The 27969-nt window shown below is 52.6% G+C and overlaps 2 protein-coding genes across 6 annotated transcripts; one reads left to right on the plus strand and one right to left on the minus strand.

Annotated features, from left to right (window-relative positions):
* The first annotated feature begins 10 nt into the window (after positions 1–10).
* Slc39a5 (solute carrier family 39 member 5) lies at positions 11–7233 on the plus strand. 5 transcript variants are annotated; one of them, XM_070043029.1, is made up of 11 exons: positions 11–68; positions 1115–1471; positions 1996–2176; positions 4478–4640; positions 4807–4976; positions 5224–5364; positions 5727–5820; positions 5909–6079; positions 6259–6339; positions 6489–6679; positions 6968–7233. In XM_070043029.1, exons 2-11 carry the CDS (start codon positions 1188–1190, stop codon positions 7109–7111), a joined length of 1620 nt encoding a protein of 539 aa, XP_069899130.1. In that variant the 5' UTR covers positions 11–68; positions 1115–1187; the 3' UTR covers positions 7112–7233. The 5 variants fall into 5 exon arrangements, with proteins under 5 accessions (XP_069899130.1, XP_069899163.1, XP_069899156.1 ...); XM_070043062.1 differs by having other exon boundaries at positions 6489–6575; positions 6968–7089; XM_070043046.1 differs by lacking the exon at positions 11–68 and adding an exon at positions 117–136.
* On the minus strand, positions 7189–27852 carry Ankrd52 (ankyrin repeat domain 52). The gene is made up of 28 exons (XM_070043017.1): positions 27733–27852; positions 27307–27390; positions 26775–26853; positions 26504–26574; positions 25302–25502; positions 23486–23573; positions 23196–23338; positions 22731–22943; positions 22392–22470; positions 22040–22154; positions 21567–21649; positions 21341–21458; positions 21079–21147; positions 20774–20914; positions 20616–20696; positions 18658–18769; positions 18386–18457; positions 17888–18089; positions 17569–17656; positions 17371–17488; positions 14865–15084; positions 14609–14696; positions 14420–14503; positions 14172–14317; positions 13882–13964; positions 13597–13679; positions 13320–13411; positions 7189–12896 (listed from the first exon to the last, which is right to left on the minus strand). The coding sequence occupies exons 1-28, from the start codon at positions 27757–27759 to the stop codon at positions 12646–12648; spliced, it is 3231 nt and encodes a 1076-aa protein (XP_069899118.1). The 5' UTR covers positions 27760–27852; the 3' UTR covers positions 7189–12645.
* Positions 27853–27969: the final 117 nt, after the last annotated feature.

Raw genomic sequence — 27969 nt, forward strand, 5'->3', positions numbered from 1 at the left:
CCGCTTGCCTGCCATAGGAAGGCTGGGTTCCCCTTCTTCTGAACGTCCTTCCTGTCTCCTGCTGTCAGGTAATGCCAACCTCAACCCCCTGGACCAGTGGCTCCAGTCAGATTTTGCTCCCCTGATCTTCAGCCAGGTCTGAAAGCAGAGGGGAGCCCAGGATTTGTTTTCCTGTTTGTCCCCTGCAGAGCTTCCCCGGTGTCGGTCATTGATTTCTGAGCACTGCTCTTATGCTTCCCAGGGTGGGGGATTATTGGTTCTTGGGCTTTCTGGGGTAGGGAATTGGTAAGAACACTCTCTCTCCCACATGCATCTGGGATTACCACTTACCTGCCTCTCCCTGCTCCTCCTCAATTTAGGGAATCTTGGGTGCAAACTTCCCAGGGTGCATGGGGCTGGGGTTGGAGAAAGAGGAAGCTCTGTGGCAGACGTGAGGTAGGCGGGGTGGGAGTATATAAAAGGGTAATAGTGTTTAGAAGAGGGCGAATTATTTAAAAAGAAGGAAAAAAATAAGTACAGGTTCTCAACCATGTGGCTTTCTCACAGCAGAGGGGGGCCCTCTCCCAGCCCAAAGTGACCTTTGACCCCCACCCCAGAGAGCAGTGAACCATTAACTCTTCTATATGAACCTTCCCACACTGGCCACACCCCTTGCCCCGCCCCAAAGCAGGTGGGCTTAAGCCAAGGGAGCCTGTCCATCTCAGCCCTCTATATGACGTGGCCTCCATTGCACCTGGGCACCTGGAGGCTGAGCCCAGGTTCCCTCCCTGACTCAGGAACCTTGTAACGTCCAGCCTGCCAGGGGCCCGAGGTGGCAACTCTGTCATCAGTAGGGGTGAGCACCTGGGAACTGGGTGGGGTAAGGGGAATAAAGAGATGAGGCAAGATTGGAGGACGGGGGATGGATCTGATGTGAAGAGAGCCCTGGTTTGGGGAGGTGCTCTGAAGTCTCGATGACCAACTGTTCCAGAGGAAGGCAATGGGGAGAGAGAGAGAAGACCTGAGCTGAAGCTGCTTTCAACTCTAGACGAAAGAAGGAGGTGGTTTTCCCCGTTGGCCCTGAGCTGGAGAGCAGAAGAGTACCCCTAATTCCGTCCTTTTTTTTTCCACCTAGGGTAAAAACCTCAGGATGTACCAGTGGGACTAGAAGCCAGAACCAGAAACTCAATCAGATTCCCCTCCCTATCATGGGAGCTCCAGTGCATTATCTGTTGGCTGTCCTGTGTGTGGGGATCATCTTGGGCTGGGTAGGGGGCTCAGTCCCCTACCTAGGCCCTGCTGAGCAGGAGCAGAACCATTACCTGGCCCAGCTGTTTGGCCTGTATGGCGAGAATGGGACACTGACTGCAGGAGGCCTGGCCCGTCTTCTCCACAACCTAGGTCTGGGCCGAGTCCAGGGGCTTCGACTGGGACACCATGGGCCCCAGACAGGGAGGGTTGTACCCTCGGCAGGAGACAATTTGACACACAGGTACTAACCTCTTTCCCTCTTTCTCCTCCCCTCCCCCATTCCCGAAATGCTCTTATCCACCAACTGTTTTAGTGCTTAGCTTAGTCCTTTAAATTGCACACCCCAGGAGCAACTCTTCAAGACCCTCCAAATTTTCTCCTCCAAATTCCTGGAAACTTAAATTCCTTGTTCTTGAGCTGGGATGTAGTTCAATGGTTGAGCACTTGTCTACCACGCTCAAGGTGTTGTGTTCTATTCCCAGCACTGTAAGAAAGCAAATTTTAGAAAGACAATAAATTCCTGGCTGAGTCTCAATGCTCAGTACTCCACGCTGACTTTGCCTCCCAGTTTGGAGTGCTTCCAGCTTTTTCCTTTAACACCAATGTCACCATTCTTAGGCTCTCCTACAAAGTGACAGTTCTCAAATCTTACCAGGACTGAATCCTGGATCCTAGGAATTCCAGCCCTTCCTAACCTCTTATGAGAACTCAAGGAAGGTGTTTGAGAGCATGAGCAAGTCCAACTTGTTCTGTTATACATTTCAGGCTCCAGGACCCAGAGCTGAGTGTGGATGTCTGGGCAGAGATGCCTCTGAGTCCCTCAGGCTGGGATGACCTGGAGGAGTCAAAGGCCTCCCACAATGGACCTGCAGCACCTTCGGGCTTGGACCTCTTTCACAGGCTGCTGCTGTTGGACCATTCATTAGCTGACCATCTGAATGAGGATGTAAGTCTGATGGTCTCTGGAAAGGAGCTATGGGATTAGGTGGCCTGAATTGCTTAAGAGTCTATACTTTAATGGTTACTTAAAAAAAAAAAAATCTCAGGGCTGGGAAGGTAGCTCAGGGGTAGAGTGCTTGCCTTGCATGCATGAGGCCCTGGGTTCCATTCCTCAGCACCACAGAAGCAAAAAGAAAAAAGCCGGAAGTGGCACTGTGGCTCAAGTGGTAGAGTGCTAGCCTTGAGCTGAAGAGCTGAGGGACAGCGCCCAGACCCAGAGTTCAGGCCCCACAACCGGAACCCCCCCCCCAAAAAAAAAAAAAAAAACAGAAAAAGCCAGAAGTAGCACTGTGGCTCAAGTGGTAGAGTGCTAGCCTTGAGCAAAAGAAGCACAGGGAGAGTGCCCAGGCCCTGAGTTCAATCAAGCCCCATGACTGGGAAACACAAAAACAAAAAACAAATCCCAATGTGGTCTTTAGGATATATTATTCCAGTATAGTTAGTTCCCACACCCAGTTTAGGGGCGATACACGGCAGAAAAAGAGGGCAGGATCCCAGGATAGCATCTATGAATGATTATCTGGAGTCCTTAGGGAGAAGATGGCTGTCTTCTTGTTTTCTTTTGGCTATATTGAGGAGCTTGAGCATACCAGATAGGCACTCTACCACAGAAATGGAGTCTCATTGACTTTTTCTGCCTGGGCTGGTCTGGGACTGAGATCCTTATGATTGATCTCAACCTGCCATGTAGCTGGAATGGTAGGTGTATGCCATCATGTCCTGCTATTGGTCAAGAGTATATGATTATATACTGGGCTATCTTCAAATAACAGTTCTCCCTATCTCAGCCTCCTAAGTAGCTAGAATTACATGTGTGAGCCTCTTGTGCCCAGCTTAGATGGCTGTCTTTACTTCGATTGACAGTGACAGTGAACTTGTTCCAAGACTGTCTGATCCTGAAAAGTAATTGGATGAGAAAGCAGGTTAATGAGTGCCCCATCACAGAAAGCATCCACATCAAGGCTGGACAAACTTATGATAAAACTGTTGAGCAGATAGGTGGCATTTCAGATTCTTTTCCATTTGAGGATTCTAGCATGGAGGATTCTAATTGTCACAAGCTCATCATCAAACAAAGAAGGGAGATGATGGAAATGTTCACTGGCATCCAATTTGTCTTGAACTGAACTTTCATTCTTTTTGTTGTTGTTGCTGATCCTGAGGCTTGAACTCAGGGCCTGGCCATTGTTCTCTGATCTTTTTTTTTTTTTTTTTTTTTGGTCAGTCATAGAGCTTGAATTCAAGGCCTGGGCACTGTGCTGGGGCTCTTTTGTTCAAGGCTAGTGATCTACTACTTTAAGCCACAACACCGTTGATTGGAGATAAAAGTCTCATGGACTTTTCTTTTTTTTTCTTTTTGTTGGTCGTGGGGCCTGAACTCTGGGCCTGGGCCCTGTCCCTCAGCTCTTCAGCTCAAGGTGAGCACTCTACCACTTGAGCCACAGTGCCACTTCCAGCTTTTTCTGCTTATGTCGTGCTGAGGAATCGAACTCAGGGCCTCATGCATGCAAGGCAAACGCTCTACCACTGAGCCACCTTCCCAGCCCTTCTAATGGACTTTTCTGCCTGCGTTGGCTTTGAACCGAGATCCTCAGTTCTCAGCCTTCTGAGTAACTAGGATTTTTTTTTTTTTTGGTCCGGTCGTGGGGCCTGAACTCTGGGTCTGGGCGCTGTCCCTCAGCACTTCAGCTCAAGGCTAGCGCTCTACCACTTAAGCCACAGCACCACTTCTGGCTTTTCTCTTTTTGCTTATGTGGTGCTGAGGAATCGAACCCAGGGCCTCAGGCATGCAAGGCAAGCGCTCTACTGCTGAGCCACCTTCCCAGCCCATGAGTAATTAGGATTATAGGCGTGAGCCACCAGCACCCTGCTTCCCTGAGCCTTTTGCTCAAGGCTAGCTCTCTACCACTTGAACCACAGCTTCACTTCTGGCTTTTTGCTGTTTAATTAGAGATGAGTCCCACAGATTTTCTGCTCAGGCTGGCTTTGAACCATGATTCTCAGATCCCAGCCTCCTGAGTAGCTGTGATTATAGGTATGAGCCACTGGTTTCCAGCTTTGAACTGAATATTTTCATTGGATCCATTTATTATGAGTAACTTAGTTCCCTGACTCTGATGCTTTTGCCAATGTGAGCAAAGGAGACCTTGAGAGAGACTCAGGAGTCTGTGCAATGGAAGGAGAGATGGAAAGAGCTGAGTTATAGTTCCCAGGGACTCCTTCATTGTATAACTTTCTGAACTCCTAGTGCCTAAATGGCTCCCAGCTGCTGGTCAATTTTGGCCTGAGCCCTGCTGCTCCTCTGACCCCTCGCCAGTTTGCTCTGCTGTGCCCAGCCCTGCTTTACCAGATTGACAGTCGTGTCTGTGTCAAAGCTCCAGCCCCGGCTCCTCCAGGAGATCTACTGTCTGGTCAGTGAATGAGAAGTGGGTAGGGAGCACCATGTGTCCTGGTAGGGAATGGGCCCCCTACCAAGGAAGAAGGTTCACCGGGGCCCAATGTCCCTTTACAATGTAACTCTTCCCCACTTTGCCTCTGGATCAATCCTGCCTGACTTTGGCTCCTGATTCTCCCCAGCCCTGCTTCATAGTTCCCTGGCAGTCCTGCTGCTCAGCCTTCCTGCTCCCCTCTCCCTGCTGCTGCTGAGGCTCCTGGAACCTCGTCTATTTCGGCCTCTGTTGGGCTTCCTGGGAGCCCTGGCTGTGGGCACTCTTTGTGGGGATGCGCTGCTACACCTACTGCCACATGTATGTGAAACCCCTGTCCTCCCTGCCCTCCCAACCCAGGGACAAATGGTGTCCATGAATCCAAGGTGTTCCCAGCCACAGAGCAACCCTTCCCCTTTTCATCAGCTCCCAGATTCCACTCCTCTACTCCTAGTTTCAGCCCACAGCTGCCTTCCAGTAGAATAGATGAGTACCTTCCTTGTGAGAGGGATGCGGGTGGGTGTGGGGGCTTCCAGGGACCTTTCCTCTCTGACCTCCTTCCTGACAGGCACAAGGAGGGCAGCACACAGGACCTAATGGGAGACCAGAGGAGGACCTGGGTCCAGGGCTGTCGGTGCTTGGAGGCCTTTTCCTGCTCTTTGTGTTAGAGAACGTGCTAGGGCTGTTGCGGCGTAGAGGGCTCAGACCAGTGAGTGACCTCTTTTTCTCCTCCTCCTACCAAGACCAGAATCCTAGCCAAGAACTGGCCAAGCAAGCCATGCACGAGGGGGCAGCTTGTTCTCCTGGCTCTGGGCTATCAGCTGTCCACTAACAAATGAGTACGGGTTCTTAGTATAGGCCCGGGACTTCTGGCCAAATGATCTCCTCTACCAAGTTCAAGCCAACCAAGAAACAGAGGGAGGTACTAACCTGGAAGGGGGGAGGCCAAACAGCATTCCCCAGGTGCCAGAGGTAGAAGCAGGTGTTCACTTTCCCAGCTGGTGGCCCAGCCTCCCCTTAGTCCCTGGCACTACTACCTCCTCCACCAGGAGGGATGTCTTCCTATTTCAGAGATACTGCAGGCGCAAAAGGAATCTTGGAACACCAAATCTGGACCCCGAAGATGGCAGTGGGACGGCCCTGCGGCCCCTGCAGGCGGCTCCAGGTGACTAGAGGAGAAATAATGTGGGCTCCCAGATCACCATGCTCACCTGCAGCTCCCAACACTTGTCCTTGTCCTTCTTCTCCTGCAGAGCCAGAGGCTCAGGGCCAGAGGGAACACAACAGCCAGTCTCCACCAGCTCCAGCCTCTGCTGGACACCAAGGCCACAGTCATGGGCAGCAGGGTGGTGGTGGTGCCAGTATCACGTGGATGGTCCTTCTGGGTGATGGCCTGCATAACCTCACTGATGGGCTGGCCATAGGTGTGCAGGGGAGAGAACAGAGGGAGAAAATGGGAGTCCCAGAGAGGTCGGGACTTCTAGTTGTCAGCTACAACAAGGAGAGGGGGCTGCCAGGAAGGGGGGAAGATTATCACAGAGGGACAAAGGGATATAAGGAGATGGCCCTCTGTACTGACACCTTTCAACCCTACTGACCTCAGGTGCAGCCTTCTCTGATGGCTTCTCCAGTGGCCTCAGCACCACTCTAGCTGTCTTCTGCCATGAGCTGCCCCATGAACTGGGTAGGAATGGAACATGTGGAGTGTGTGGGCTCTAGAAGGGGGAGATCTCCAAGAAGCAGAACTCAGAAGCTGGTGTTTGACACAGATGGGAGTGGGAGAAGGGGCAGCACTGGCTTATCCCCTTTTGTCCTATCCTCTCTCCCCAACAGGTGACTTTGCAATGCTGCTACAGGCAGGGCTGTCCTTCCAGAGGCTGCTGCTGTTGAGCCTTGTGTCTGGAGCCCTGGGACTGGGAGGTGCAGCTCTGGGGGTGGGGCTCAGTTTGGGCCCTGTCCCTCTCACCCCCTGGGTGTTTGGGGTCACGGCTGGGGTCTTCCTCTATGTGGCCCTTGTGGACATGGTAAGAGGTGTAGGGTACAGGAGTGGAATCAAGGACAGTGGGAGGCGCTAGCTACAGAGAGGAGCGAAGTAGCAGTCCCTCCACCTCCCCCCGGTCTGGAGGGGACTGGCCCTTAGGCCAGTTTGTGTCTGAGAAACAAGGGACCAAAACTAGTGCTGGGGGAGGGGCTTTGCTGATGATTCACAGATACCTTCTCTGTCCCAGGCTAAGAGGTCAGAGGCTCTGTTTTCCAGGGCAGGGGAAGGTTGGAAGCCAGGCCAGAATCCTGACAGTCTTCTTTTCTTCCAGCTACCAGCCCTACTTCGTCCTCCTGAGCCCCTACCCATGCTCCATGTGCTGCTACAGGGGCTGGGGCTGCTGCTGGGGGGCAGCCTCATGATCACCATAGCCCTGCTGGAGGAGCAGTTATTGCCCCTGGTCTCTGATGGCTGACAGGGGCCAGTGGCAAGGGATCCAGGTTGCCCTTCCTTCCCCCCAACCACAGGAATGGAGGCGGGACACAGGGCCAGTAGGAGCAATAGGATTTTAATAAACAGAACCCATCCCCAAAGCCATGACTACGACAGTTGTACTTGCACCAAAACAGCATAGAAAACCAAGGTGTGGTGGGAGGGCTCAAAGCAGGTTGGAGGAGGACATGAGTGGGGGCCTGAAGGGTGCAGGGTGCATCCATCTTCAAGGGAGAGCATTGTGCTTTAGCCCAGGGAGGAGTGGGAGGGGTGGGACAAATGCACCGAGGTCCCCACTTTTTCCTGTAGCCCTCAGCACCCTGGGGATGCAGGCATCTGGGCAGATCTGCCCTTTATTGCTGCCCACCAGCATTGAACACCCCCGACCCCAACACTAGCACCACAGGTGGATCTGGGACAAGGGAGAAGGGCAGGAATGGGAAAATTGCTTAGAGAAAGATTCAACTAGAATCCAGTGAATTGTGCTCAGTTCTCTTTACTTCCTACAACCGAGTACATGGGTCACAGGGTGGAGGGTGCAAACAGGACATGAGGCATGCCCCTCTGTGCCCCCCAACACACACCTGCATACAGGATGGTGGTGTCTGCAGCATCACAGGTCATGCAGGGCATGGGGAAGGGGAGGTTCACACACACATAGATGCCCACAGCGGGTACCAGACAGAGAACGCCCCTGAATATACACAGCTGTACATGGGGAGCCCCCCCACACCTGGGGAGCTCCCACCCCAACCCTCTCCCCTGTCTTGCCGTTCCCCAGCGGAGGAACTGTATTGCTTTGAGAGAGCCACCCTGGGGGCTGCTCTGCCAGGCACCCTCCCCTCCCACCCACCCCCATTTTGGCACATCTGCAAGACACACGGCAGCGAGCGAGAGGAGGCACCCTCCCTCCCAGGCTTCTGTTGGCTTAGAGTTGGGGAAGGGGAATAGGAGACTTCATCCTCCATCTTTCTCCTAGCCCTTCCCAAACCTCTGCCAAACCCATTCCAGCCAGAACCCACCCCAACCCCCTGAACACACACACACACACACACACACACACACACACACAAGCACACACACACACACACACACGCACACACGCACACACACACACACACAAAGCTGAGCTATCCAGGAATACAAGCGGAACAAGGAGATTGTCCGGGATGGGAGCAGAGGCGGTAGGGAAAAGACTGGAAGCAGAGACCCCACCCTGGCATGGGGTAAGACTGGCACAACAGCTACTTTAGTGCAATTGGAGAGGGTGCCCAGAGCGAGGGTGGGGACGGGAGGGAAGGCTCTCCCCACCCTCCCCGGGTCATCAGGCTTGCAGACTCCCCAGGGAAAGGGCCTAACAGGAGTGAGCGAGGGCCAAGGGCGGGTCCTCTGGTCACCCGCCACCCTCTGCCCTCCCAAATGCAGTGACCGGTGTCCCCCTCACGCCTACATGGGCAACAGCAGCCTCAGAGTCAGTACCTTCAAGTAATTCAAAGAGCAGACCCTCCCACCCCAGCTCCCTCCCATCTCTGGGATTTGGTCGCTTCTCTAGGGGTTGGGTCAGGAGGAGGGAGTCCCCATGTCAGACCCTTCCCTCTGTCTCCCTCTTCCCAGACCACTGGACTTGGTCCTCAAAGATTCCTAACCTCTGTCCTTGCCCAGCCTGGGTCAAGGACTGGAGGGCTGGAGCCAGCACAGAGGGGAAAGGGCTGCTTTGCTCCTTACTCCTCCTTTGTAAAAGGTAGGGTTTGAACTCGGCGGGTAGGAAGGGGCTCACACTCTGTTGCCCCAGGAGTAGGGTTTCTGGGCTAGGGTCTGTAAGGCTATTTTCCTTTGCGGTGGGAAGGGGAGGTGGAAGATGAACACTGGGTGTGGGGAGAGGGTGAGAGATGGCTGAGAGGGAAGGGGCCTCCCCGCTGGAGCACAGTCACCGGAGTCATTTCGACAAAGAAACACTCGTGTGCATAAGATTGTGTGCCTACTCCCAGCCCTGCCAGCCTGGCCCCACCCCAGCTCATGGGACCCCTTCCAAGACCGCAGAGAAGGTTTTAGGGGTACAGTTGTAGAACCGTTCTCTGACCCCACCCTCCCCACCCCCAGCCTCTTCTCCCCTTCTAGGTCCAGGGAGTAAGAAGGTGCTCGGGTGGGCAGACAGTGGTGGAAACAGTATTGAGTTTTCCTTTGGTTACATATTGAAGGCAAAGGTGAGCTGGACTTACAGTCAAAACGGATAGGGGTGAGGAAGGAAGAGGGGCCATGGCTGGGGTTGGAGAGGGAGGCAAGCCCTCCTCAGCCCCTCCACCCCAAGGAACACATGTCTACGTGGGGTGGCAGTCCCTCAGTCTCATCTCTCCCACCCCCCACAGCACCAAACAAAAGCAGCACCTCCCCCAGGGCCGCTCCCCACCCCAACCTGGGCTGTACATTCAGTGGTTTTCAGCAGTCCTATGGCTCAGGGGGCCACGGGGTGGGGGAGGTGGCCCATCAATCAATCTCAGGTGGACAGTGGCAGCGGCCCATGGCTGTAGGTCCATTCTGGGACCCACAGTTGGTGCCGTTCGTTCGTTTTTCTGAAGCAGAGTACACAACCTTACCAATGCCACCACCCGATCAGAAACATCCCCCCAAAAAATCAGAAACTTAAAAACTGGCTCTCGTCATCTCGCCCTCTGCTCCGCACGTCTGTTTCCCTGTCTCCTATGTAGCCCTCGCTCTGTCTCCTTTGCTCGGCACCTGGGCTGCTCCCAGGGTCCTCACTTAAAAATAGGCCTTTTCATAAAAGTGCTTATTACTTGAAGCAAGTGCTTTAGAGCTGCGGTGGGGAGGGGAGACGGGGAGGGTGAAGGGAAGGAGGCATTTCCTCCCCACCCGACCCCCTTAAGATTGGGGGGCATTCTGCCTGTTTTACTTCTCCACACCCGTTTAAGTCAAAGAGGTTTCAAAATAAAACAAAACAAAACAAAAAAAACTCTTAACATTAAAATAAATATGCAGTGGCCATGAGAATGGTCAAAATGCTTCAAAAAACACTAAGGGCTGGGGAGCCCGGGGTGAGGTGCGGGATTTCCTTTGGCATAAGGAGAGGAGGCTGCTGGCCCTCCAGGGCTCCTCACAGCCATGCCAGTGAGGAGGGACAGAGGACTGACTCCCTGCCGTCTTACGGGCACTGATGACAGTGTGCCCAGGACAACAGGGTACCGACAGCCACCAGAAATCTCATCTAGCAAAGCAAAACAATGGGGCTCCTGACATACTCATACTCTTCCTGTCATCACGAAGCATTGATAAAAGAGAACACGACTGATACCCCCCGGGAGTCATTCCCGGAAGACCTGTCTCCCCACTCCCTGGGCCCCCCACCACCACCTAATTCCCAGCACCAAAATGAGAGGGAGGGGGTGGGGACTGGGAGGATCTAGGAAAGAGAATTGAAATTGGGGACAAGCTTTGCAGAACCAGCAGGGTGGGGGTGGGGGCAGCAGCCCTTAAGAGAGGTCACATTGATTGTCGTATAGGGGAGGACAAAGGATGAAGTAGGGGAGGGAGACGGGCAAGAGGGGGCATCCAAGGCCCTTTGGCTTTGAAAACAAAAATAAAAACTAAAAGCTGCACAATCCTTCTCACCAATAATGGTCATTTGGAAGCCTTGAAATGGTTTAGGATCTAAAGGTTGAAGAAGCAAGACACAGAGATAAGGAGGGACTGTGAAAAGGAGTAAGGACTTGGACAAATGCCCCAGGCTTCAGGGAACCAGCATGAGGTATGGTGCAGGGGATCTGGAGGGAGGGAGGGAGCCCTGGGACAGCCCCTCTCCCCTCAGCTCACCCATGGCAAGGGTGGCGAGACATTCAGGAGACACAACTGGAATAATGGGTAAGGAAGTGAATAAAGCAAGCTTGGGTAGGGGAAAGGGACTGAGGGCTCCCACAGGGGAGTCCCTATACTGTGTAAACGAAGCCTGTCCAGTTCTTGAGGGACAATACTGATGACAGCCAAACTGGGCGAGGATGCACTGCAGGATGGAGGGGCAGGACCTCTATTCAAGTTCTGTGTCTTGGCCCCTGGCTGAGGTATTGAGTGTGAGGAAGGGACACTGGGCTACACGAGTAGGTCCAATTGGGGCAGAGGCTCACCAAGATGGTTGGACAGGGCATCTGAAGGGACCAGGGCCAGATGCAATGCTACATTTAGAGAAAACACTGCCCCTCCTCACTCCAGCCCAGTTTGGCTTTTGGGGTACAAGTTCGAGGAATCTTATCAGTGCAGCCCCTACTCAATCCCATTTCCCCCTGTGCTGGGAGGCAGGGGACTGAGCTCCAGTGTCTGCCTGTAGCTCCCTTGACCAGAACTTTCTCCTCACACTGGAGGAAGGCCTGCTTTCCTAAAGAGCAGCCTTGGTCCCTAGTCTGCCCCTGCCCCTCCCACCGTCTTTGGCTTCAGATCAGGAGTGACTGGGGCAGTGGGTACTCTCCAACATGAAGGAAGGTAGAGGCAGACAAAGGGCATAGAGGAACCCAGGGACTTGGGGACACAAGAGGAAGAACGCAGTCCCTCCCTCCACACACATGCAAGCACATGCCTGAAACACAGAGGACATACTAGGGCTGTGGTTTTGAAATGGGCAGGAAATTAATTTGTTTCTTCCCCTAAAGAATAAAATGCGTACTTAAAAATTCATGACAAGCCTCAAAGTTCAGGGAGAAGAGAGCCGGGGAGGGAATGGCCACAGGCTCTGTTCTCCCAAAAGAAATTAAAAGAAGCAAGGTTAAAGTGCGTGGTTAGGGGCCAGGTCAGGAGGTGGGAGGTGGGGCAGGCTGTGGGGGCAGAACCAGCCCTTGATTTGCATATGAGGAGCCAGGGGAGAGTGCAGGATTGGGGCCCAGGTACAGTAGTTGCTGCTTCAAGTGTTTTGCATTTGAACTTTAGGGGTGATAGGGTAAAGAGTAGGGGGAAAGTTCCAGGCCCCAGTGCTAAATACCCTCCCCCTTCATCCTCTAGCTGCCCCTGAAGGGGGAGGGGGACACCCCAGAGTGCTCACACAGTACCAGAAATTAAGGCTTCTCACTGCTGCGGGGATGGAGGGGCCAGCCGAGCAGGGAGGCAGTGATGGGTATGGAAGAAGAGGAGGGGTCTGCCTGGCAGTAGGGGCAGGGAGAAGGGGGGGGACACAGAGGAGAGTCAGAAGGAAGGAGGAGGGGGAGCTGGTAGCAGAAAGGGGAACTGAGAGATGGAGTCAAAGAGAGAGGGAGCCAGGCATTTAGCAATCATTTTGGGACACTTGGCAGAAAGGGTTGCCCTGGGGTACCAAGGGCCTGGGGTGCTCCCTGTCGGTCCCAGACCCCTGCCAGGCCAGGATGGTGTGGCAAAGGGGTGAGCAGCTGCTCCCCAGTGCTTCCTTCCCCCCTCTGCCCCGCCACCCAGTCGTGTTCTCCTTTAAAGTGCCCTAAATGTGTAGACTTTTTCTAAATAAATAGAATAATATCAAGCCACCGGCAGGGAGAGGGACACTGGAGGGGGCTACTCAGAGTAGCAGCCATCTAACCCAATGGCACCGTGCCGCTCCTGGCTGTAGGGGCAGGAGGCCCCGTGGGGCAAGGCGCCACAGCCACCCACCGTCTTGGCGGCTGCGATGCCGCAGTTCTTGAGCAGGCTGAAGCTGAAAGGACTGACGGCGTCCTTGGGTGGGAAAGGCTTCATGGTGGAAAGGATCAAGGCCAGGCAGTCTGCCACATCTTTGTTGGGAGCGCAGGCCAGTGCTGGGGTGTGACCTGCAGGGCCAAGGGGAGTAACTGAGGCACGACCCCTGGGTCCCAGGGTTCCCGTCCACCCTCCCCAGGTCCTGAGCTCTCAGTTGTAGAGGGGAACTAAGGCAGGGAAGCACCCAGCATGGTCAGAAATCTGGGGCGGTAAAGGCCCAGGGAGGCTGACAGGCAGGTTTCTAAGTACAGGGGAAGGGCAGCACATGGGGCCAGCAGCCAGGGGGATGGATGGGAGGCCTTCCTGACCCTGCTGACTCTCCACCCCGTTCCGTCAGACTCCCCTGTGAGACTCAGAGTACTGGTGTTGGGTCCCTGCTCTCAGAGTTCCCCTGGGAAGAAAATCTCATTTATAGCAAGGTTAAGAAGTCACCTCCTGTAGAATGTCCCTGACCCCAAACCTGGGAGAGGCGGGGGGCTCCGGACCCCACCCACCTTCTTCATCCACAGCCAGCACTGTGGCCCCACGACTCAGGAGGGCCTGCACCACAGAAGCTAGACCATTCCGGGCAGCAATGTGGAGTGGCCTTGGAAGAAAGAAAGTAAAGAGAGAAACACAAAGTCAACCGGGTGCCAAGAAGTCCTGCCACGCCCAGGCAGGTGGTGAGAATGCCGAATAAATACTGTGAGCTCCAGAGAGCCTATGAGTGTGGACCGTTTTCTTCACCCACCTGCCTCCCCCAGCCAGGAGCCCCCTTCCCTGGGCACTCACATCTGCAGCGCACTGTTGGTGGCATTGATAAGGCCAAGGTCTTGGGTTTCTGCCAGGATCATGAGGGCACATTTTTCATGGCCCTGAGGGAGAGGAACAGAGAGTGGAAATTTGTGAAGTAGAATCAAGACAGGCCACAGGGTAGGACTGGGGAGGATGGCAGACAGAGAGGAGCTGTGCTACCATCACACAGGCTGGGCAACCTTGTCGCTGGTGCAGTCTGTTCTGCAATCGGGATCTGTCCTGCTCATCAGGCTTTCGTGCTGCCCCTAATCTGGGAAGTACCTTGCTACAAGCCAAATGGAGGGCAGTGTTCTTGTTCTCATCCAGCACAGTCAGGTCTGCCTTCCCTCGATACAGCAGAAATTCTACAAGAGAAATGGGACAAAAGGATGAACACTTTTCTCCTGAGCAACAGCTATCCTAGCTGCCCACCCTTCTATCTTCAAACCCTCAAGAGATACCAAAGACACCTGTATCCTGAACTCCAACCCTTGCTAGCCTTGCAGGCAGGGCTGACCCACCCTGCCAACACCCTGGGGACTCCTCCCTGCCACAGCGGAGCCCCTACACACCCACAGCAGCGGTCTGCCCGTTCTCAGCCGCCGTCATGAGTGCAGTGCGGCCAGTGTGGTCAGTGGCGTTCACCTCAGCTTGATGCTGCAGCAGCATCCGGAGCCCAGAGACATTATCCGCGAAGGCAGCGGCGTGAAGGGGGGTCCTGAGGGGCCAGGGTAGGCTGAGTCAGGGAAGACTCTTCCACATGGACAGGAACCAAAGCCAGAGGCAGCTCAGGCTGCTCCTTGAGCACTCCGTTACTCACCGTCCTTTGGCGTCTCGGCTGTTCACAATCTTGTCACCCAGAGCTCCCAGCAACATCTCTGTGGTGCTGTCCTGGTTATTAATTCTGGGGAGAGGGAGGACTCATCAGGAAGGACAAAGGAGATATATTCCCAACAATAACGTCAGGCCATGGTGCCCTAAGAAGGCCGATGCAGAGGAAGAGACTTACACTGCACAGTGCAAAGGAGTGAAGGGGTTTCCCTCCAGGTATGAGAATGGGCTGTGTTCAAGTAACAACTCCAGACAATCTTCATGTCCTGCGTATGAGGAGGAAAGTTTGGTGATGGAGAGAAAAGGCACAGTTCTCCATCTGTCCTGTCCTATCTTAGATGCTCCACTGTGCTTCCAGATGCTCTGCTACAAACCACCTTTCTCCTCAATGCCCCACACCCCCCTCCCTGCACCTGCCAAAGCCCCACTCATACCAGTGTAGGAGGCCCAGTGCATGGGTGAATATCCGCTGTAATCCACCCCAGCATCCAGGGGGTCTGTGGAAAGGGCAGCCTGCAGCAGGGTCCGCAGGACTGCAGTGTGGCCACAGGCTGAGGCCAGGTGAATGGGCGTGCGACCCTTAAAGTCTCGGCACAACACAAATGCATCATGGTCCAGCAGGGCAGCCAGGCAGTCCTCACAGCCAGTCACTGCCTGCAGGAGACATTCAGGGGGAGGGGTGAGGAGCCACCACTCTTCCACTGGACAGTTGCTGGGGGAAGGAGAGGCGAGGGAGACCTAGGAGCAAGAACCACTTCCAGGGCTCTAATCATTTTCTCTACAAATTCTAGTGTTAGAAACGAGCAGATTGCCAGGTGTCGGTGGCTCACACCTAGCTACTCAGGAGGCAGAGATCAAGGTTTGTGGACCAAGGTTTGAAGCCAGCCAGAGCAAAAACTCTGACAGATTCTTATTTCCAATGAACCAGCAAAATGCTGGAACTGGAGGTGTAGGCTCAAGTGGTAGAGTGTCAACTGTGAGCACAAAAGCTAAGCAAGAGTGTGTGAGGCCCTGAATTCAAGTCCCAGCACAAAAAGTACCACCATACACACACACACACACACACACACACACAGAGGGGAGAAGAGAAAGTGGAGGCGGGGTGGGGGGGAGGAAGGAGAGAGAAGGAGAGAGAGGGAGAGAGAGAGAGAATCTGTGTGTGTGTGAGCAAGCAAGCGGTTCTTCTCTAATTCTCTCTGCCAACAGTCAGGCTGGTCAGAGTAAATCCGAGAGCTCTTGGAGTGAAAGACCAAATAGTGAAACTGAGAGATTAAAGAACCTTGTAGGAAAGTTGGGCAGGCCTGTAGTTCCAGCTACTTGAAAGTCTGAGGCAGAAGAATCTCTTGATTAGGGCCAGCCTAAGCAACACAGTGAAACATTTGTCTCAAAAAATCAAAAAGAGTTGGCCAGGGGGCTGGGAAGGTGGCTCAGTGGTAGAACGCTTGCCTTGCATGCATGAGGCCCTGGGTTCAACTCCTTAGCACCACATAAGAAAAAAGAAAAAAGCCGGAAGTGGCGCTGTGGCTCAAGTGGTAGAGCGCTAGCCTTGAGCTGAAGAGCTGAGGGACAGTGCCCAGGCCCAGAGTTCAAGCCCCACAACCAACCAAAAAAAAGAAAAAATCAAAAAGAGCCAGGCGCTGGTAGCACACATCTGTAATCCTACCCATTCAGAGAGGCTGAGATCTGAGGACTGCAGTTTGAAGCCAGCCTAGGCAACAAAGTCTGTGAGATTCTTTTTTTTTTTTTTTTTTTGCCAGTCCTGGGGCTTGAACTGTCTCTGAGCTTCTTTTGCTCAAGGCTAGCACTCTACCACTTGAGCCACAGCACCACTCGGCCTTTTCTGTTTATGTGGTACTGAGGAATCGAATCCAGGGCTTCATGCCTACTAGGCAAGCACTCTACCACTAAGCCACATTCCCAGCCCTCTGGTAAGATTCTTATCTCCAAATAACCACCAAAAAGCCAGAAGTGAAGCTATGGCTCAAGTGGTAGAATGCCTACCTTGAGTGAAAGAACTAAGGAACAGTGCCCAGGCCCTGAGTTTAAGCTCTGGTACCCCCACAAAAAAGTGAAAAGAGCCATGTACTGGTGGTGGCTTCTCACTTATTTACAAATACTCTGGGGTGAGCTTTGAGAATCAGTTTGAAGCCAGCCCAAGCAAACAAATCCTCAAGATTCTTTTTTTTTTTTTTGTCGGTCGTGGGGCTTGAACTCTGGGCCTGGGCGCTGTCCCTCATCTCTTCAGCTCAAGGCGAGCACTCTACCACTTGAGCCACAGCGCCACTTCCGGTTTTCTGGTGATTTATTGGAGATAGGAGTCTCACAGTCTCTCCTGCCCGGGCTGGCTTTGAACCTCGATCCTCAGATCTCAGCCTCCTGAGTAGCTAGGATTACAGGCGTGAGCCACCAGCGCCTGGCTAAATCCTCAAGATTCTTATCCCAATTAACCAGTGAAAAGCTGGAAGTGGAGTTGTGGCTCAAGTGGTAGAGTTTTGAGTGAAAAAGCTGAGCAAGAGCACAAGGCTAGTAGATCAGGCTCCAGTACCAGCACAAAAGAAAAGAGGAAAAGGAAAGAAAAAAAAAAAAAAGAAGAGAAAAATCGTGTGGAAGAGGAGGAGGCAGCTTTAGGACAGGTGAGCATGGGGACAGATCTGGGTGGTGGTGGCATCACTGTCTGATGGGACAGGGCCAGCAGGGTATCTTGGGCAGTCTAGGTGAGCATGTGACTGCATGTGATGACAAAGCAGGGCCCTTAGGGAAATTAGCTGGAAATGTCAGGTACTCATCCTCAAGCAAGCAAGCAAGCATGGTAAGGCCCAGTTAAGACCTGGGTATAAAATCTTGTCCCACCTTCTAGACGTACTGATGTCCTGTTGATGGAGTGTCCTAGGCTCACACTAGGGCCTGGCTAGGAACAATCTATACTAGGGACCCACTCACCCCACGGTGGAGGGCGGTGCGGCCCCGAAGGTCAGCAGCATCAGCTGTGGATCCTTTCTCTAGCAGCAGATGTACACAGTCCACGTGGCCATTCATGATGGCCAGCATCAGTGGGGTTCTACAGAAGAGGCCGGGGAAAGGGTGAGGATCCAACACAGATGAAAAAAAAAGTGCACCCCACCTCTGGCCCACACTCACTGTCCATAGGCATCCATGACATCTGTGATGTCAGCTCGTTCCCCACTATCGATCAGCAAATGCAGGGAATCAGTGTGGCCAGAGGCAGCTGGGAGAAAAAGGGGGCTGTGTCAGGAAAGGAGGGAGGGAGGGAAACAGATTGATCCTAAACAACTCAGTTACGATTATGGGAAGGCCTGTGGCAGGGAGTGTTCTTCAAGGTAGTAAGCTACTAGTGAAAAAGTCTCCATGTTTCTTCTCTACCCCGCCTTCAGCCTTAACTATTAAGGAGAGATGTGTTATGGTAAGGGGAGGGTGGTAGCCTGAAGTGGGCACTAACCAGCAGCGTGTAGGGGTGTCCACTTGCGCTTGCGCTCCTTGATGAGGGCAGAGGCGCCATGGGCCGTAAGCACCTCCACACACTCAGTAGAGCCTCGCTCAGTGGCCAGGAAGAGCGCGGTCCGGCCCTTGTGGTCCCTTACATCCAGATTCACCAGCGTCTCAGCCAGTGTCTTCAGGGCTTCACAGTGACCGTTGTAGGCCTAGAGTAGTGCAGGTAACCAGTGGATACAGCTGGGGACATCTCATCCCCACTCTGATTGCTGGGAGTGGGGGTGGGGCCCACAGGGAGTCACTAGACATCTGCAAGATCCTTGGGCCCCTCTGGTATCTTTCCTGCTCTGTGACTATCCCCTCTCCAAACCACTGCCTGCTTGTCACTGCCTTCTTCCCAAAAGAAAGCAAAAGCAAAGACAAGCGTCACAAGTGCTAGCACCCTTGTTTGGGCCCAGGGGCAGGTAGTTTCAAGGAAGATGAGAAGAAAAGACATGGAACTCACAGCTAAGTGCAAAGGACTGACTGGAATGGTGCTCTCCACATCCTCCAGGCAGTTAAAGGACATTTCTAAGAGCTGCAATGGACAGGAAAGTAAGTGCTTATGTTTTGCAACTTCCATATCTCCCCATGCCCAGCTCATAGTAATCTCCTTCTGCTGGACCAAAGGACCAGGTACCTGATCCAAACACCCTGAGTTTAAGAACCACAAATCCAAAGGCAGATTGTTGCCTTCTGCCCTGCCCCCACCCTCCCAAACCAGATCTCAATACGTACCAGTTCAAGGTTCTGTCTGTTGCCATAGGCGGCTGCATAGTGCACAGCTGTGTAGCCCTGCCTGTCCCGCAGGGAGGGATCTGCACCATTATCCAGTAAGAACTCCAGACAGCTGGGAAACCAGGGGTGGACTGTGAGATACCCACAGGCCGGAACCACAAGGGTGCCTCCCTCTAGGAGGGCCAGAGGGGAGAAGCAGGGGGCCCCCAAGGACTCCAAACCCATTCCTTTCATGAAGTCTGCCCTGGGTCACCAGCTCAACACCCTCTATATCTTCGACCCTCTCCTGGAGAGCCTGGGCTTATGATTCAGCTGCTAGATTTCTGCTGGCTCACCTATTACCCTTTCTTCTCTAGAAGGCCTGCTCCTTTCAGTCTATGTGAGATCTAAGTCATCACAAATCTAGATGTTCCTCTTCTCTGTGGGGCCTTTCCTAACCTTCCCAGTTAGGTGCTTTCTCTGTACCACCTGACACCCTTCTCATCTCTTACTCATCCTAATACTAATAATGGTAAGATACTAAGCACTTCCTACATATTAAATACCTTGGCTATCATAATGATCCTCAGAACTAGATACGATTTTTTTTGGGGGGGGGTCCAGTCATGGAGCTTGAACTATGGGCCTGGGCGCTGTCCCTCAGCTCTTCAGCTCAAGGCGAGCGCTCTACCACTTGAGCCACAGCGTAACTTCGGGCTTTGGCTTTTTTCTTTTTGCTTATGTGGTGCTGAGGAATTGAACCCTGGGCCTCATGCTAGATACGATTTTTACCCTACTATGATTGAGGAAAGTGGGCACAGAAAAGTTTTAAGTAATTTGTCAAAGGTCACATAGCGAAACCTCCTAGATCTTAGTACTTTATTTAAGTGTTTTAAATAACCTTTTTATTTTAGAATAGTCTTTTTTTTTGGGGGGGGGGGTCCAGTCGTGGGGCCTGAACTCTGGGCCTGGGCGCTGTCCCTCAGCTCTTCAGCTCAAGGCTAGCGCTCTACCACTTGAGCCACAGCACCACTTCTGGCTTTTTTCTTTTTGCTTATGTGGTGCTGAGGAATCGAACCCAGGGCCTCTGGCATGCAAGGCAAGTGCTCTACCACTGAGCCACCTTCCCAGCCCATTTTAGAATAGTCTTAAATTGACAGAAAAACTGTGAAAAGAGTATAGAGTTCCCATACACCTCATACTCAGTTTTCCCATTAGCCACTTAAATTAATAAGTACAAGGATTTCTTCTTTTCCCACTAGCTGATTTTTTTTTTCTTTTTGTCTTTTTTTTTTTTGCTTTTTAGTTAGTCTTGAGGTTTGAACTCAGGGCCTACACACTGTCCCTGAGATTTTTTCCCTCAAAGATAGTGCTCTATCACTTTGAGCCACAGCTTCACATCTGGTTTTTAGGTAGCTAATTGCAGATAAAAAGTTTCACAGACTTTCCTGCCCAAGCTGGCTTTGAACTGCAGTTCTCAGATCTCAGCCTCTCTGAGTAGCTAGGATTACAAGCGCGAACCACTAATGCCTAGCTTACTGATTAGTTTTTCAGTCCTGGAGTAATTCATCTTTATGCTTAGTACTAGCTGGGAATGTGGCAGGGAATGTGCTTGCCTAGCCTGGGCAAGAATCTAGGCTTTAGCTGGGAATGTGGCTTAGTGGTAGAGTGCTTGCCTAGCATGCATGAAGACCTGGGTTTGATTCCTCAATACCACATAAACAGAAAGCCAGAAGTGGTGCCATGGCTAAAGTGGTAGAGTATTAGCCTTGAGCAAAAGAAGCTCAGGGACAGTGCCTAGGCCCGGAGTTCAAGCCCCAGGACTGGGGGGAAAAAAAAAGAATCGAGGCTTCACTCCCAGTACTCCCAACCCAATTTGCTAATAAGCCAGTACACCAACCAACCAACCCAATTTGCTTAGCCTTAGTACCTAGTACACTATGGGGACAGCACATCCCAGAAGCTTCTCTTATACTCACAAGAAAGCCTCCTTCCTACGGGACTCCTTCAGTGGCTCGTCCTCTTCAGCATCATGGCTGGAAGCAGTGTGGGGTTCCGCTCTAGGAAGAGCGTGAAGATGTCAGGATGGCTCAGGGAGGTATATGGGGATTGAGAAGGAACAGAAAGGAAGTCTCACCTCCGGTACGTGTCAGAGGCCGCAGCATAGTGGAGGGGAGAGCAGCCTTTACAGTCAGCCTCATTGACACCTGCCCCAGCAGTCACCAGTGTCACAGCACACTGGTAGCTACCGTTGGCAGCTGCATAGTGCAGTGGAGTCCTGGAGAAAAGTGAAAGTGGTCAGAAGAATTCAGAGAAAGAGCCAAATGCAATCACATGTGCAGTCAACAGCTACTACATAATGCTTTCCTCACTTAAGTCTCCTGCTCCCATTTGACCCTCTAACCAGACACTTCCCATGAGCACTCCTACACAATGGCTTACCTTCCAAATTTGTCTCTCCTCCTCAGGTCAGCTCCACTGCTCAACAGCAAATTAAGACATTCAACATTTCTAAAAGGAAGATGAGAGAGAAGAGTGAGAGAGCTTCAAGGAGCCACTGCAGTCCTAGAGAGGGTCTGAAAGAATGGAACTGTATTGCCTTCTCTGCTGGGACTGCTCTCCTTGTGTAGAGGAAGAGCTCGGCAGAGGAAGGGCTCAGGCCCTTGTGCAGTGCTCTTCTCAAGGCATGGGAAAGAAAACATACCCTCCGGAAGCAGCAGCATGAAGACAGGTGCGGCCAAGGTTGTCAGGGGTGTTGATGTCAAATCCAGCAGAAAGCACGTGCTCATTGCTGAGTGAAGACACGATGCTATACAACTGACCTAGAGGGGCACAGCCACAGGTTGGTCCAAGAGCCCTGAGACCACCGCACATGGGTGAAGCCCTCTGTTCCCTCAACGCCTGCTTCACCCTGACCAGTCAGCACATACCTGAGGAAAGAAGCTTCCGGCAACAGTCAGAGAATCCAAAGAGAACAGCTAAGTGCAGGGGAAACATGTCATGGATGCCGCGCCTGGGAAGAAGTTGAGGGACTCAGGGTCAAGAATTTACAGAGTCCTTTTCCGTGGCCTACTACCATCCAAGGAGTCAGTAGGAGATTCTCCAAGCTTCCCTCTTTTTTTCTTTTGACATTCCTGGGGCCTGGGCACTGTCCCTGAGCTTCTTTTTGCTCAAGGCTAGCACTCCACGACTTGAGCCACAGCGCCACTTCCAGCCTTTTCTGTTTATGTGGTGCTGAGGAATGGAACCCAGGGCTTCATGCATGGTAGGCAAGCACTCTACCACTAAGCCACATTCCCAGCCCCTCCAAGCTTCCCTTTAGCAAGCATCTCTGTGACTACATTGGATCTGAGTAGTATATACAAACTGAACATGGCCTCCACGTGGGATGAGAGGGACTCACCGGGCGGTGTCTGCGCCATTGGTCATGAGTGTGCTGATGAGCAGCTCGTGCCCATAGCGAGCAGCCACATGTAGGGGGGTGTTCCCAAATTTGTCAGCACAGTCAATCTCGCTACCTGAGATGGACATACACACATTCAGACCATTCACGCCAGCTAGTTACCACTTGAGTACTTATTAAATTTGGTCAAGTTAAGCATGTCTACATGTGTTATTTTGTTTATAAACTGTAAGAGACTAGGCAGGACAGAGTTTCAAGTGCCTATCTTGACTGGAAAGCTGGGACAGGAGGTAGAAGGAAAGATGAGTTCCTTGGAAGAGGAGATGAGGCATAATGTCTGTTGAGTTCATACCATTCTGGATGAGGATCTGGGAGCGTGTGAAACGGCCATGGATGGCAGCCATGTGCAGAGGGCTTTTCCCTTCTTTGCTCTGTGGAAATATGGCAAGGTTAATTTATGCAAAACACAGAGAAATGACCTGTTTCCCCTTTCAAAGGACACCTCTCTGAGGATAGAAAGATCATAGATCATATGAACATCTTCTCAGTACCCATTCTTTAAATCCATGGTAAAATCTGAACACCCCAGGAATCAAGTGAACAACTCCCCAGGAGAGCTATCTGGATATAGCCAGCAGCTACAGAGCCAGGTCCCTCTCCTTACTGGTCCATGCTTTATCCCTTCAAGCACCTGGTAGTTGACATCAGCCCCATTGTTGACCAATAACTCTAAGCAGAGAGCGCCATTGGTGGAAACTGCAGCCACATGTAATGGCGTAAAGCCCTTGTCATTTGGCTGATTGACATTGGCTCCGGCATTCACCAGCTCAATAGCCACAGCATCCTGGCCCAGGTAGCAGGCGATGTGCAAAGCTGTGTTTCCAAAAGCATTGGGCTCATCGATCTGTAGTATCAGGAATAAAGGTAAGAATATATCAGGTTAAAAAAAAAAAAAGTAGAAACAACGCATAGTCCCAGAAATCAGACAGCCTCAGCCCCTTCAGTTTTCTGACCCAAAATAATGAGGGCACTATTATATAACATAAGCTTTATTCAAACCCTCTCAACCCAGTCTTCCAGCCTCCCAAGTCTACAACAGACTCTGCACCTCTAACTCCCACCCTGAACCCCCAGACCCAGCATTTAGCACCCTGACCTCAGCCCCCATCCGGAGCAGGTACTTCACCACTTCAATCTGGCCACTGGCCGCAGCTGTGTGGAGCAGCCCATAGCCCTTTCGGTCCTTACAGCCGAGGTCTGCTCCACGTGCCACCAGCAGTTTCAGGACTTCCAAATGTCCTAGGAAAAGAAGACAGTCTTAAAGAGTTGAAGGGTGAACATAAAGACCCTCAGCTCCTCCCTCCAAAGGCTGCAAGCAACCCTATCGCCTTGCATTGGGAATCCTGAAGGTCAAATTCCTACTTTTTTCTATATATTTTCTCTCACCCAGAAAAGCGGCCCAGTGCAGAGGCTGCCGTTCCTTTTTGTCACAGACATTGAGGCTGGCTCCCTTGTTGAGAAGTAGGTTCACTGTCTGTATTGGACATAAAAGACACAGAGCCACGTTCATACCCTCAACCTACTTCAGGGCAGAGGCCTCTCATCTCCTCAAAGGTAAAGGCAGCCTAATACGTTTTGCTTCCCAATACTGCTATTCTCAAGCAGAACAATCTGGTAGACTAGAGGGAGCAGAGGAGCAGGCACTAAGAGAAGATACCAAATAGATCTGGAAGCTTAAAGAAAATGCATGGGAGTCTCTACAGATGCTCTGGTGGTTCTCAAAATTCTTACATATCTTTGAAAATATACTGAAAGATATGAGCTCTCTCTTTGGAAAAAGGCATGCATATAAACATTTCCAGGTGAGGGGCTGGGAAGGTGGCTCAGTGGTAGAGTGCTTGCCTTGCATGCCAGAGGCCCTGGGTTCGATTCCTCAGCACCACATAAGCAAAAAAGAAAAAAGCCAGAAGTGGTGCTGTGGCTCAAGTGGTAGAGCGCTAGCCTTGAGCTGAAGAGCTGAGGGACAGCGCCCAGGCCCAGAGTTCAGGCCCCACAACCGGAACCAAAAAAAAATAAATAAAATAAACATTTCCAGTTGACTTCAAAGGGTTTATTAATCTCCTGAAGCCTAAGTCAAGAATTTTTTTTTTGGTCTTTTTTGCTGGTGTGGGGCTTGAACTCTGGGCCCAGGCACTATCCCTCAGCTCTTCAGCTCAAGGCTAGCACTCTACCACTTGAGCTACACTTGGAGATAAGAGTCTCACAAACTTTCCTGCCCCTCCTGGCTTTGAATTGCGTTCCTCAGAACTCAGCCTCCTGAGTAGCTGATTACAGGCATAAGCCACCAGCGCCCGGCTAAGAATTTCTTTTTCTTTTTTTCTTTCTGGTGCTTGAACTCAGGGCCTAGGTGCTGTCCCTTCATTTTTTCACTTAAGGCAAGTGATCTGTCACTTAAGCCACAGATCTACTTCTGGCTTTTTGGTGGTTAATTGGAGATAAACTTGCCTACCTGAGGGCTGGGAAGGTGGCTCAGTGGTAGAGCACTTGCCTTACATGCATGAGGCCCTGGGTTCAATTCCTTAGCACCACATAAGCAAAAAGAAAAAAGCCGGAAGTGGCGCTGTGGCTCAAGTGGTAGAGCACTAGCCTTGAGCTGAAGAGCTGAGGGACAGTGCCCAGGCCCAGAGTTCAGGCCCCATGACTGGACCCAAAAAAAACCCAAAAAACAAAAAAACTTGCCTATCTGAGCTGGCTTTGAACCATGATTCTCAAGTCAAGAATTTCAAAATAAGGGCTAAAGGTATAGCTCAGTGGTAGAGCATTTGTCTAGCATATATTTCAACCCCGGGTTCAATCCTCATAACCAAAACAAACAAAAAAAATTTTTTTCTGGGCACTGGTGGCTCACACCTGTAATCCTAGCTACTCAGGAAGCTGAGATCTGAGGATTGTGGTTCAAAGCCAGCCTGGGCCAGAAAGTCCAGTGAGGCTCTTATCTCCAATAAACCACCATAAAACCAGAAGTGGCCGTGTGGTTCAAGTGGTAGAGTGCTAGCCTTGAGCTGAAGAGCTAAAGAGCTCAGAGACAGTGCGTAGGCCCAGAGATTAAGCCCAAAAAAAAAAAAAAAATCATTCTGGTTTGGGTCCAAGTATTTAGTTATCAGAGCTGCTTCTGCCCTAGGCCTAATGACCCAGAAGCAGAAAAAAGTGAACAGGAAGGCAAGAACAAGGAAGTCTGGGCCTAGGTTGCAGTGGTCCTCACCTCAAGATGTCCACTGTGCACTGCATGGTGCAGCGCACTGCGCCCACTCCTGTCGGCCACATTGAGGCTGCTCAACAAGGGTGCCAGAGCCTCAGCACACTTGGTAGCCCGGTTGGCAGCAGCCACATGCAGTGGTGTCTGCCACAGCTTGTCCCGGGCATTCACATCAGCTGAATGAGCCAGCAGCAGCCCCAGCACCTTCTGTGGATGGGCAGGGACAAGAGAGAAGACAGAGGAGAAACAGGAGGTAAAACAAGAAGAGGCAGGAGGAGGAATGGGTCATAATGTCAAATATGGCCCCAACCTCCTGGTACAATCTCTACATTTTCCTAACATACCTAGTCTTTCCATACCTACTTCTTATCTTCTGGATCACCTTAGACCTTAAAACATTTATTTTCTTGAGGAAAACAGACACCTCTTCCTCTTCCTCAAGCCAACAGGTATCACTCTCTAACCCTTAAAATATCTACACTCACAAATACATCCACCCCAAGTAGATCCACAAATCCCAATCCTACTTTCAAGAAAAAAGAAACATTCCTGCTAAATTAACAGCCCAAGTTATCTTCCTTGGCCTGCCCACAGGCACCAAAACCATTTCCATTACCCCCATAAGCAAATACATACAAGTTCCTCTCCAAAACTCAGACTAAAATGTCCTTCCTAACCATTCCTTTTGGTCTCTACCCCGCCCCCTGGTAGCTGGAGTCAAAGAAGTGATCGACTGGAAGAGGAAGTCACATCTTCCCTCTCTGTGGTTGATGACACTAGGATACAAGACCCCACTGATGAGATATGTTCAGCTCTCGTGCAGTCAATTTTCATGGTGCATGATAGGTCAGGATGCAACAGATCGCTACTCCTATTCCTCATCATAAGGAAAGAAATCTCAGTGCCCAGAGGGGTATCAGACTCAAGGTGGCCCCCCAGGGAGGGATGAGTCACTCAGGCCTGGCAGCAGAGCCCCCGCAGTCTGCCAGCCCAGTGTTAAGCTCTCCCTGACGTCACATCAGCTGGCAGCATTCAGCCCCCCATACCAGCCAGTTCTAGGGATAGGAGGGAGGAGCCTCGGTCTGGTCTCCACCCTATCTGGAGTAGAATAGTCTGTAGGACAGAGAACCGAGTTTTTCTAACCCCTAAGTCCCACTTTCATCAACTCCTCCTTTATGGAAGGGTGAAAGGAAGTGGAAGGTTCATACCTCATTTCGAGAGGCAGCAGCACGATGAAGAGGGGTCAGCCACAGTGTGTCCTTAGCATTTACATTAGCACCTGTGGGGATATACAATCCTATTTTGATGGGAGGTGAAGAGGAGGAAGGAAGGAAACTAGTAATCAGGTAGGACCTGAATGTGCATGGAGTAGAACCCCTTTGCCTGGTCCAAACACCAGAATTCCCTTGGAAATGAACAAGGAGCGCTCTCCTCTCTGCTCCTCTCTAGGTGCCACACCTTCCTGATTCCCACTTTCACCTGACATCAGTAGCAACTGGAGGATGGGGACATCGCCTACGTAGGCAGCAGCATGCAATGGGGTTCGTCTCTCTTGGTCCTGGAAATACAGAAGAAAAGGGGAGCGGTTGTGGGGAGAAATTATCCCGAGTCTCAGCTCAAGTCTGAGAGCTCCTAGTTCTGCCTCACAATCTTTTCCCATAGATTCTGCAGCGTCCTAAATCCCAGTGTTGAGAAGGAAAGACCAGCACCTTAGAGGGTGGAGTCGGGGCCACCGGCCACCTTCTCCTTCATCCAGGAGGGGTGGGGGCGCTGCAGACCCCGATGGTTCGGTAGAGAACACTGTTTCTGAGCATCCCCAGCCCCGCCACTCAGTGCTCCAAGCCTGACCAGCGCCAAACGCTGAGCAGGCTCCCACCGAGGTAAGGAAGAGCAGAGTCTCCCGTGCCATCGGAGCACGGGAGACCCGGAGCCGCCCCACTGGTGGGGAGGGGTCCCGAATCCCGGAGCCCGGATTCTGGGCTCGCCATCCTCCTCCCAGCTCCCAACTCACCAGCACATTGATGTTCTCCTTCTGCGAGAGGAGGGAACGCACTTCCTCCACATCTCGGCTAAAGATGGCCTGGACCAGGGGCGGCTGCAGGGAGAACCGGCATTCAGCGAGCGGGCCGGAGCCACAGCCGCACCAGGGGTGGGGGGTGGGGGAAGCACCCAGGTTAAAGGGGGGCGTCGCTGGAGGGGCTCCGCTTTGGGGGTTCCAGGCTGCAGCGGATTCCCGCGGCGCCTCCGCCGGACGCCAGGCGCCCCCCCACCCCCGCTCCCCGCCACCAAGGACAACCCGATCCGCTGAGGGGAGCGCGGCGTGGGGCGGGGCGGGAGCCCCGGGCTCGGGCCCAACCTAGGCCTCACATCCCCGAGCTCGCGTGGCGGTGGCGCCGGGCCGTGGAAAGAGGAAGCCGGGAAGGGCAGGAGGGCTGACCTGGTCCGTGATGCTGAGGATCCCCATGGCCCGGCCCGGGCTCCGTCCGCATCGAGCTCGCGGCGGCGGCGGCGGCGGCTCCACCGGGGACACGGGGCGGCCCAGGCGGCGGCTGCGGCGGCGGCTGCGGGGAGAGCGCGGCCCCGCCTACCGGGGGGCGGGCGAGCGGGAGCCCGCAGCGCTCCCTGGCGGCGGTCCCCAGCCCGGCCGCGGGGCCCTGTGCGCACCGCCGGGCCA

Source organism: Dipodomys merriami, unplaced genomic scaffold (assembly GCF_024711535.1).
Source record: "Dipodomys merriami isolate MVZ:Mamm:240054 unplaced genomic scaffold, mDipMer1.0.p SCAF_10, whole genome shotgun sequence".
Lineage (NCBI taxonomy): Eukaryota > Metazoa > Chordata > Mammalia > Rodentia > Heteromyidae > Dipodomys > Dipodomys merriami.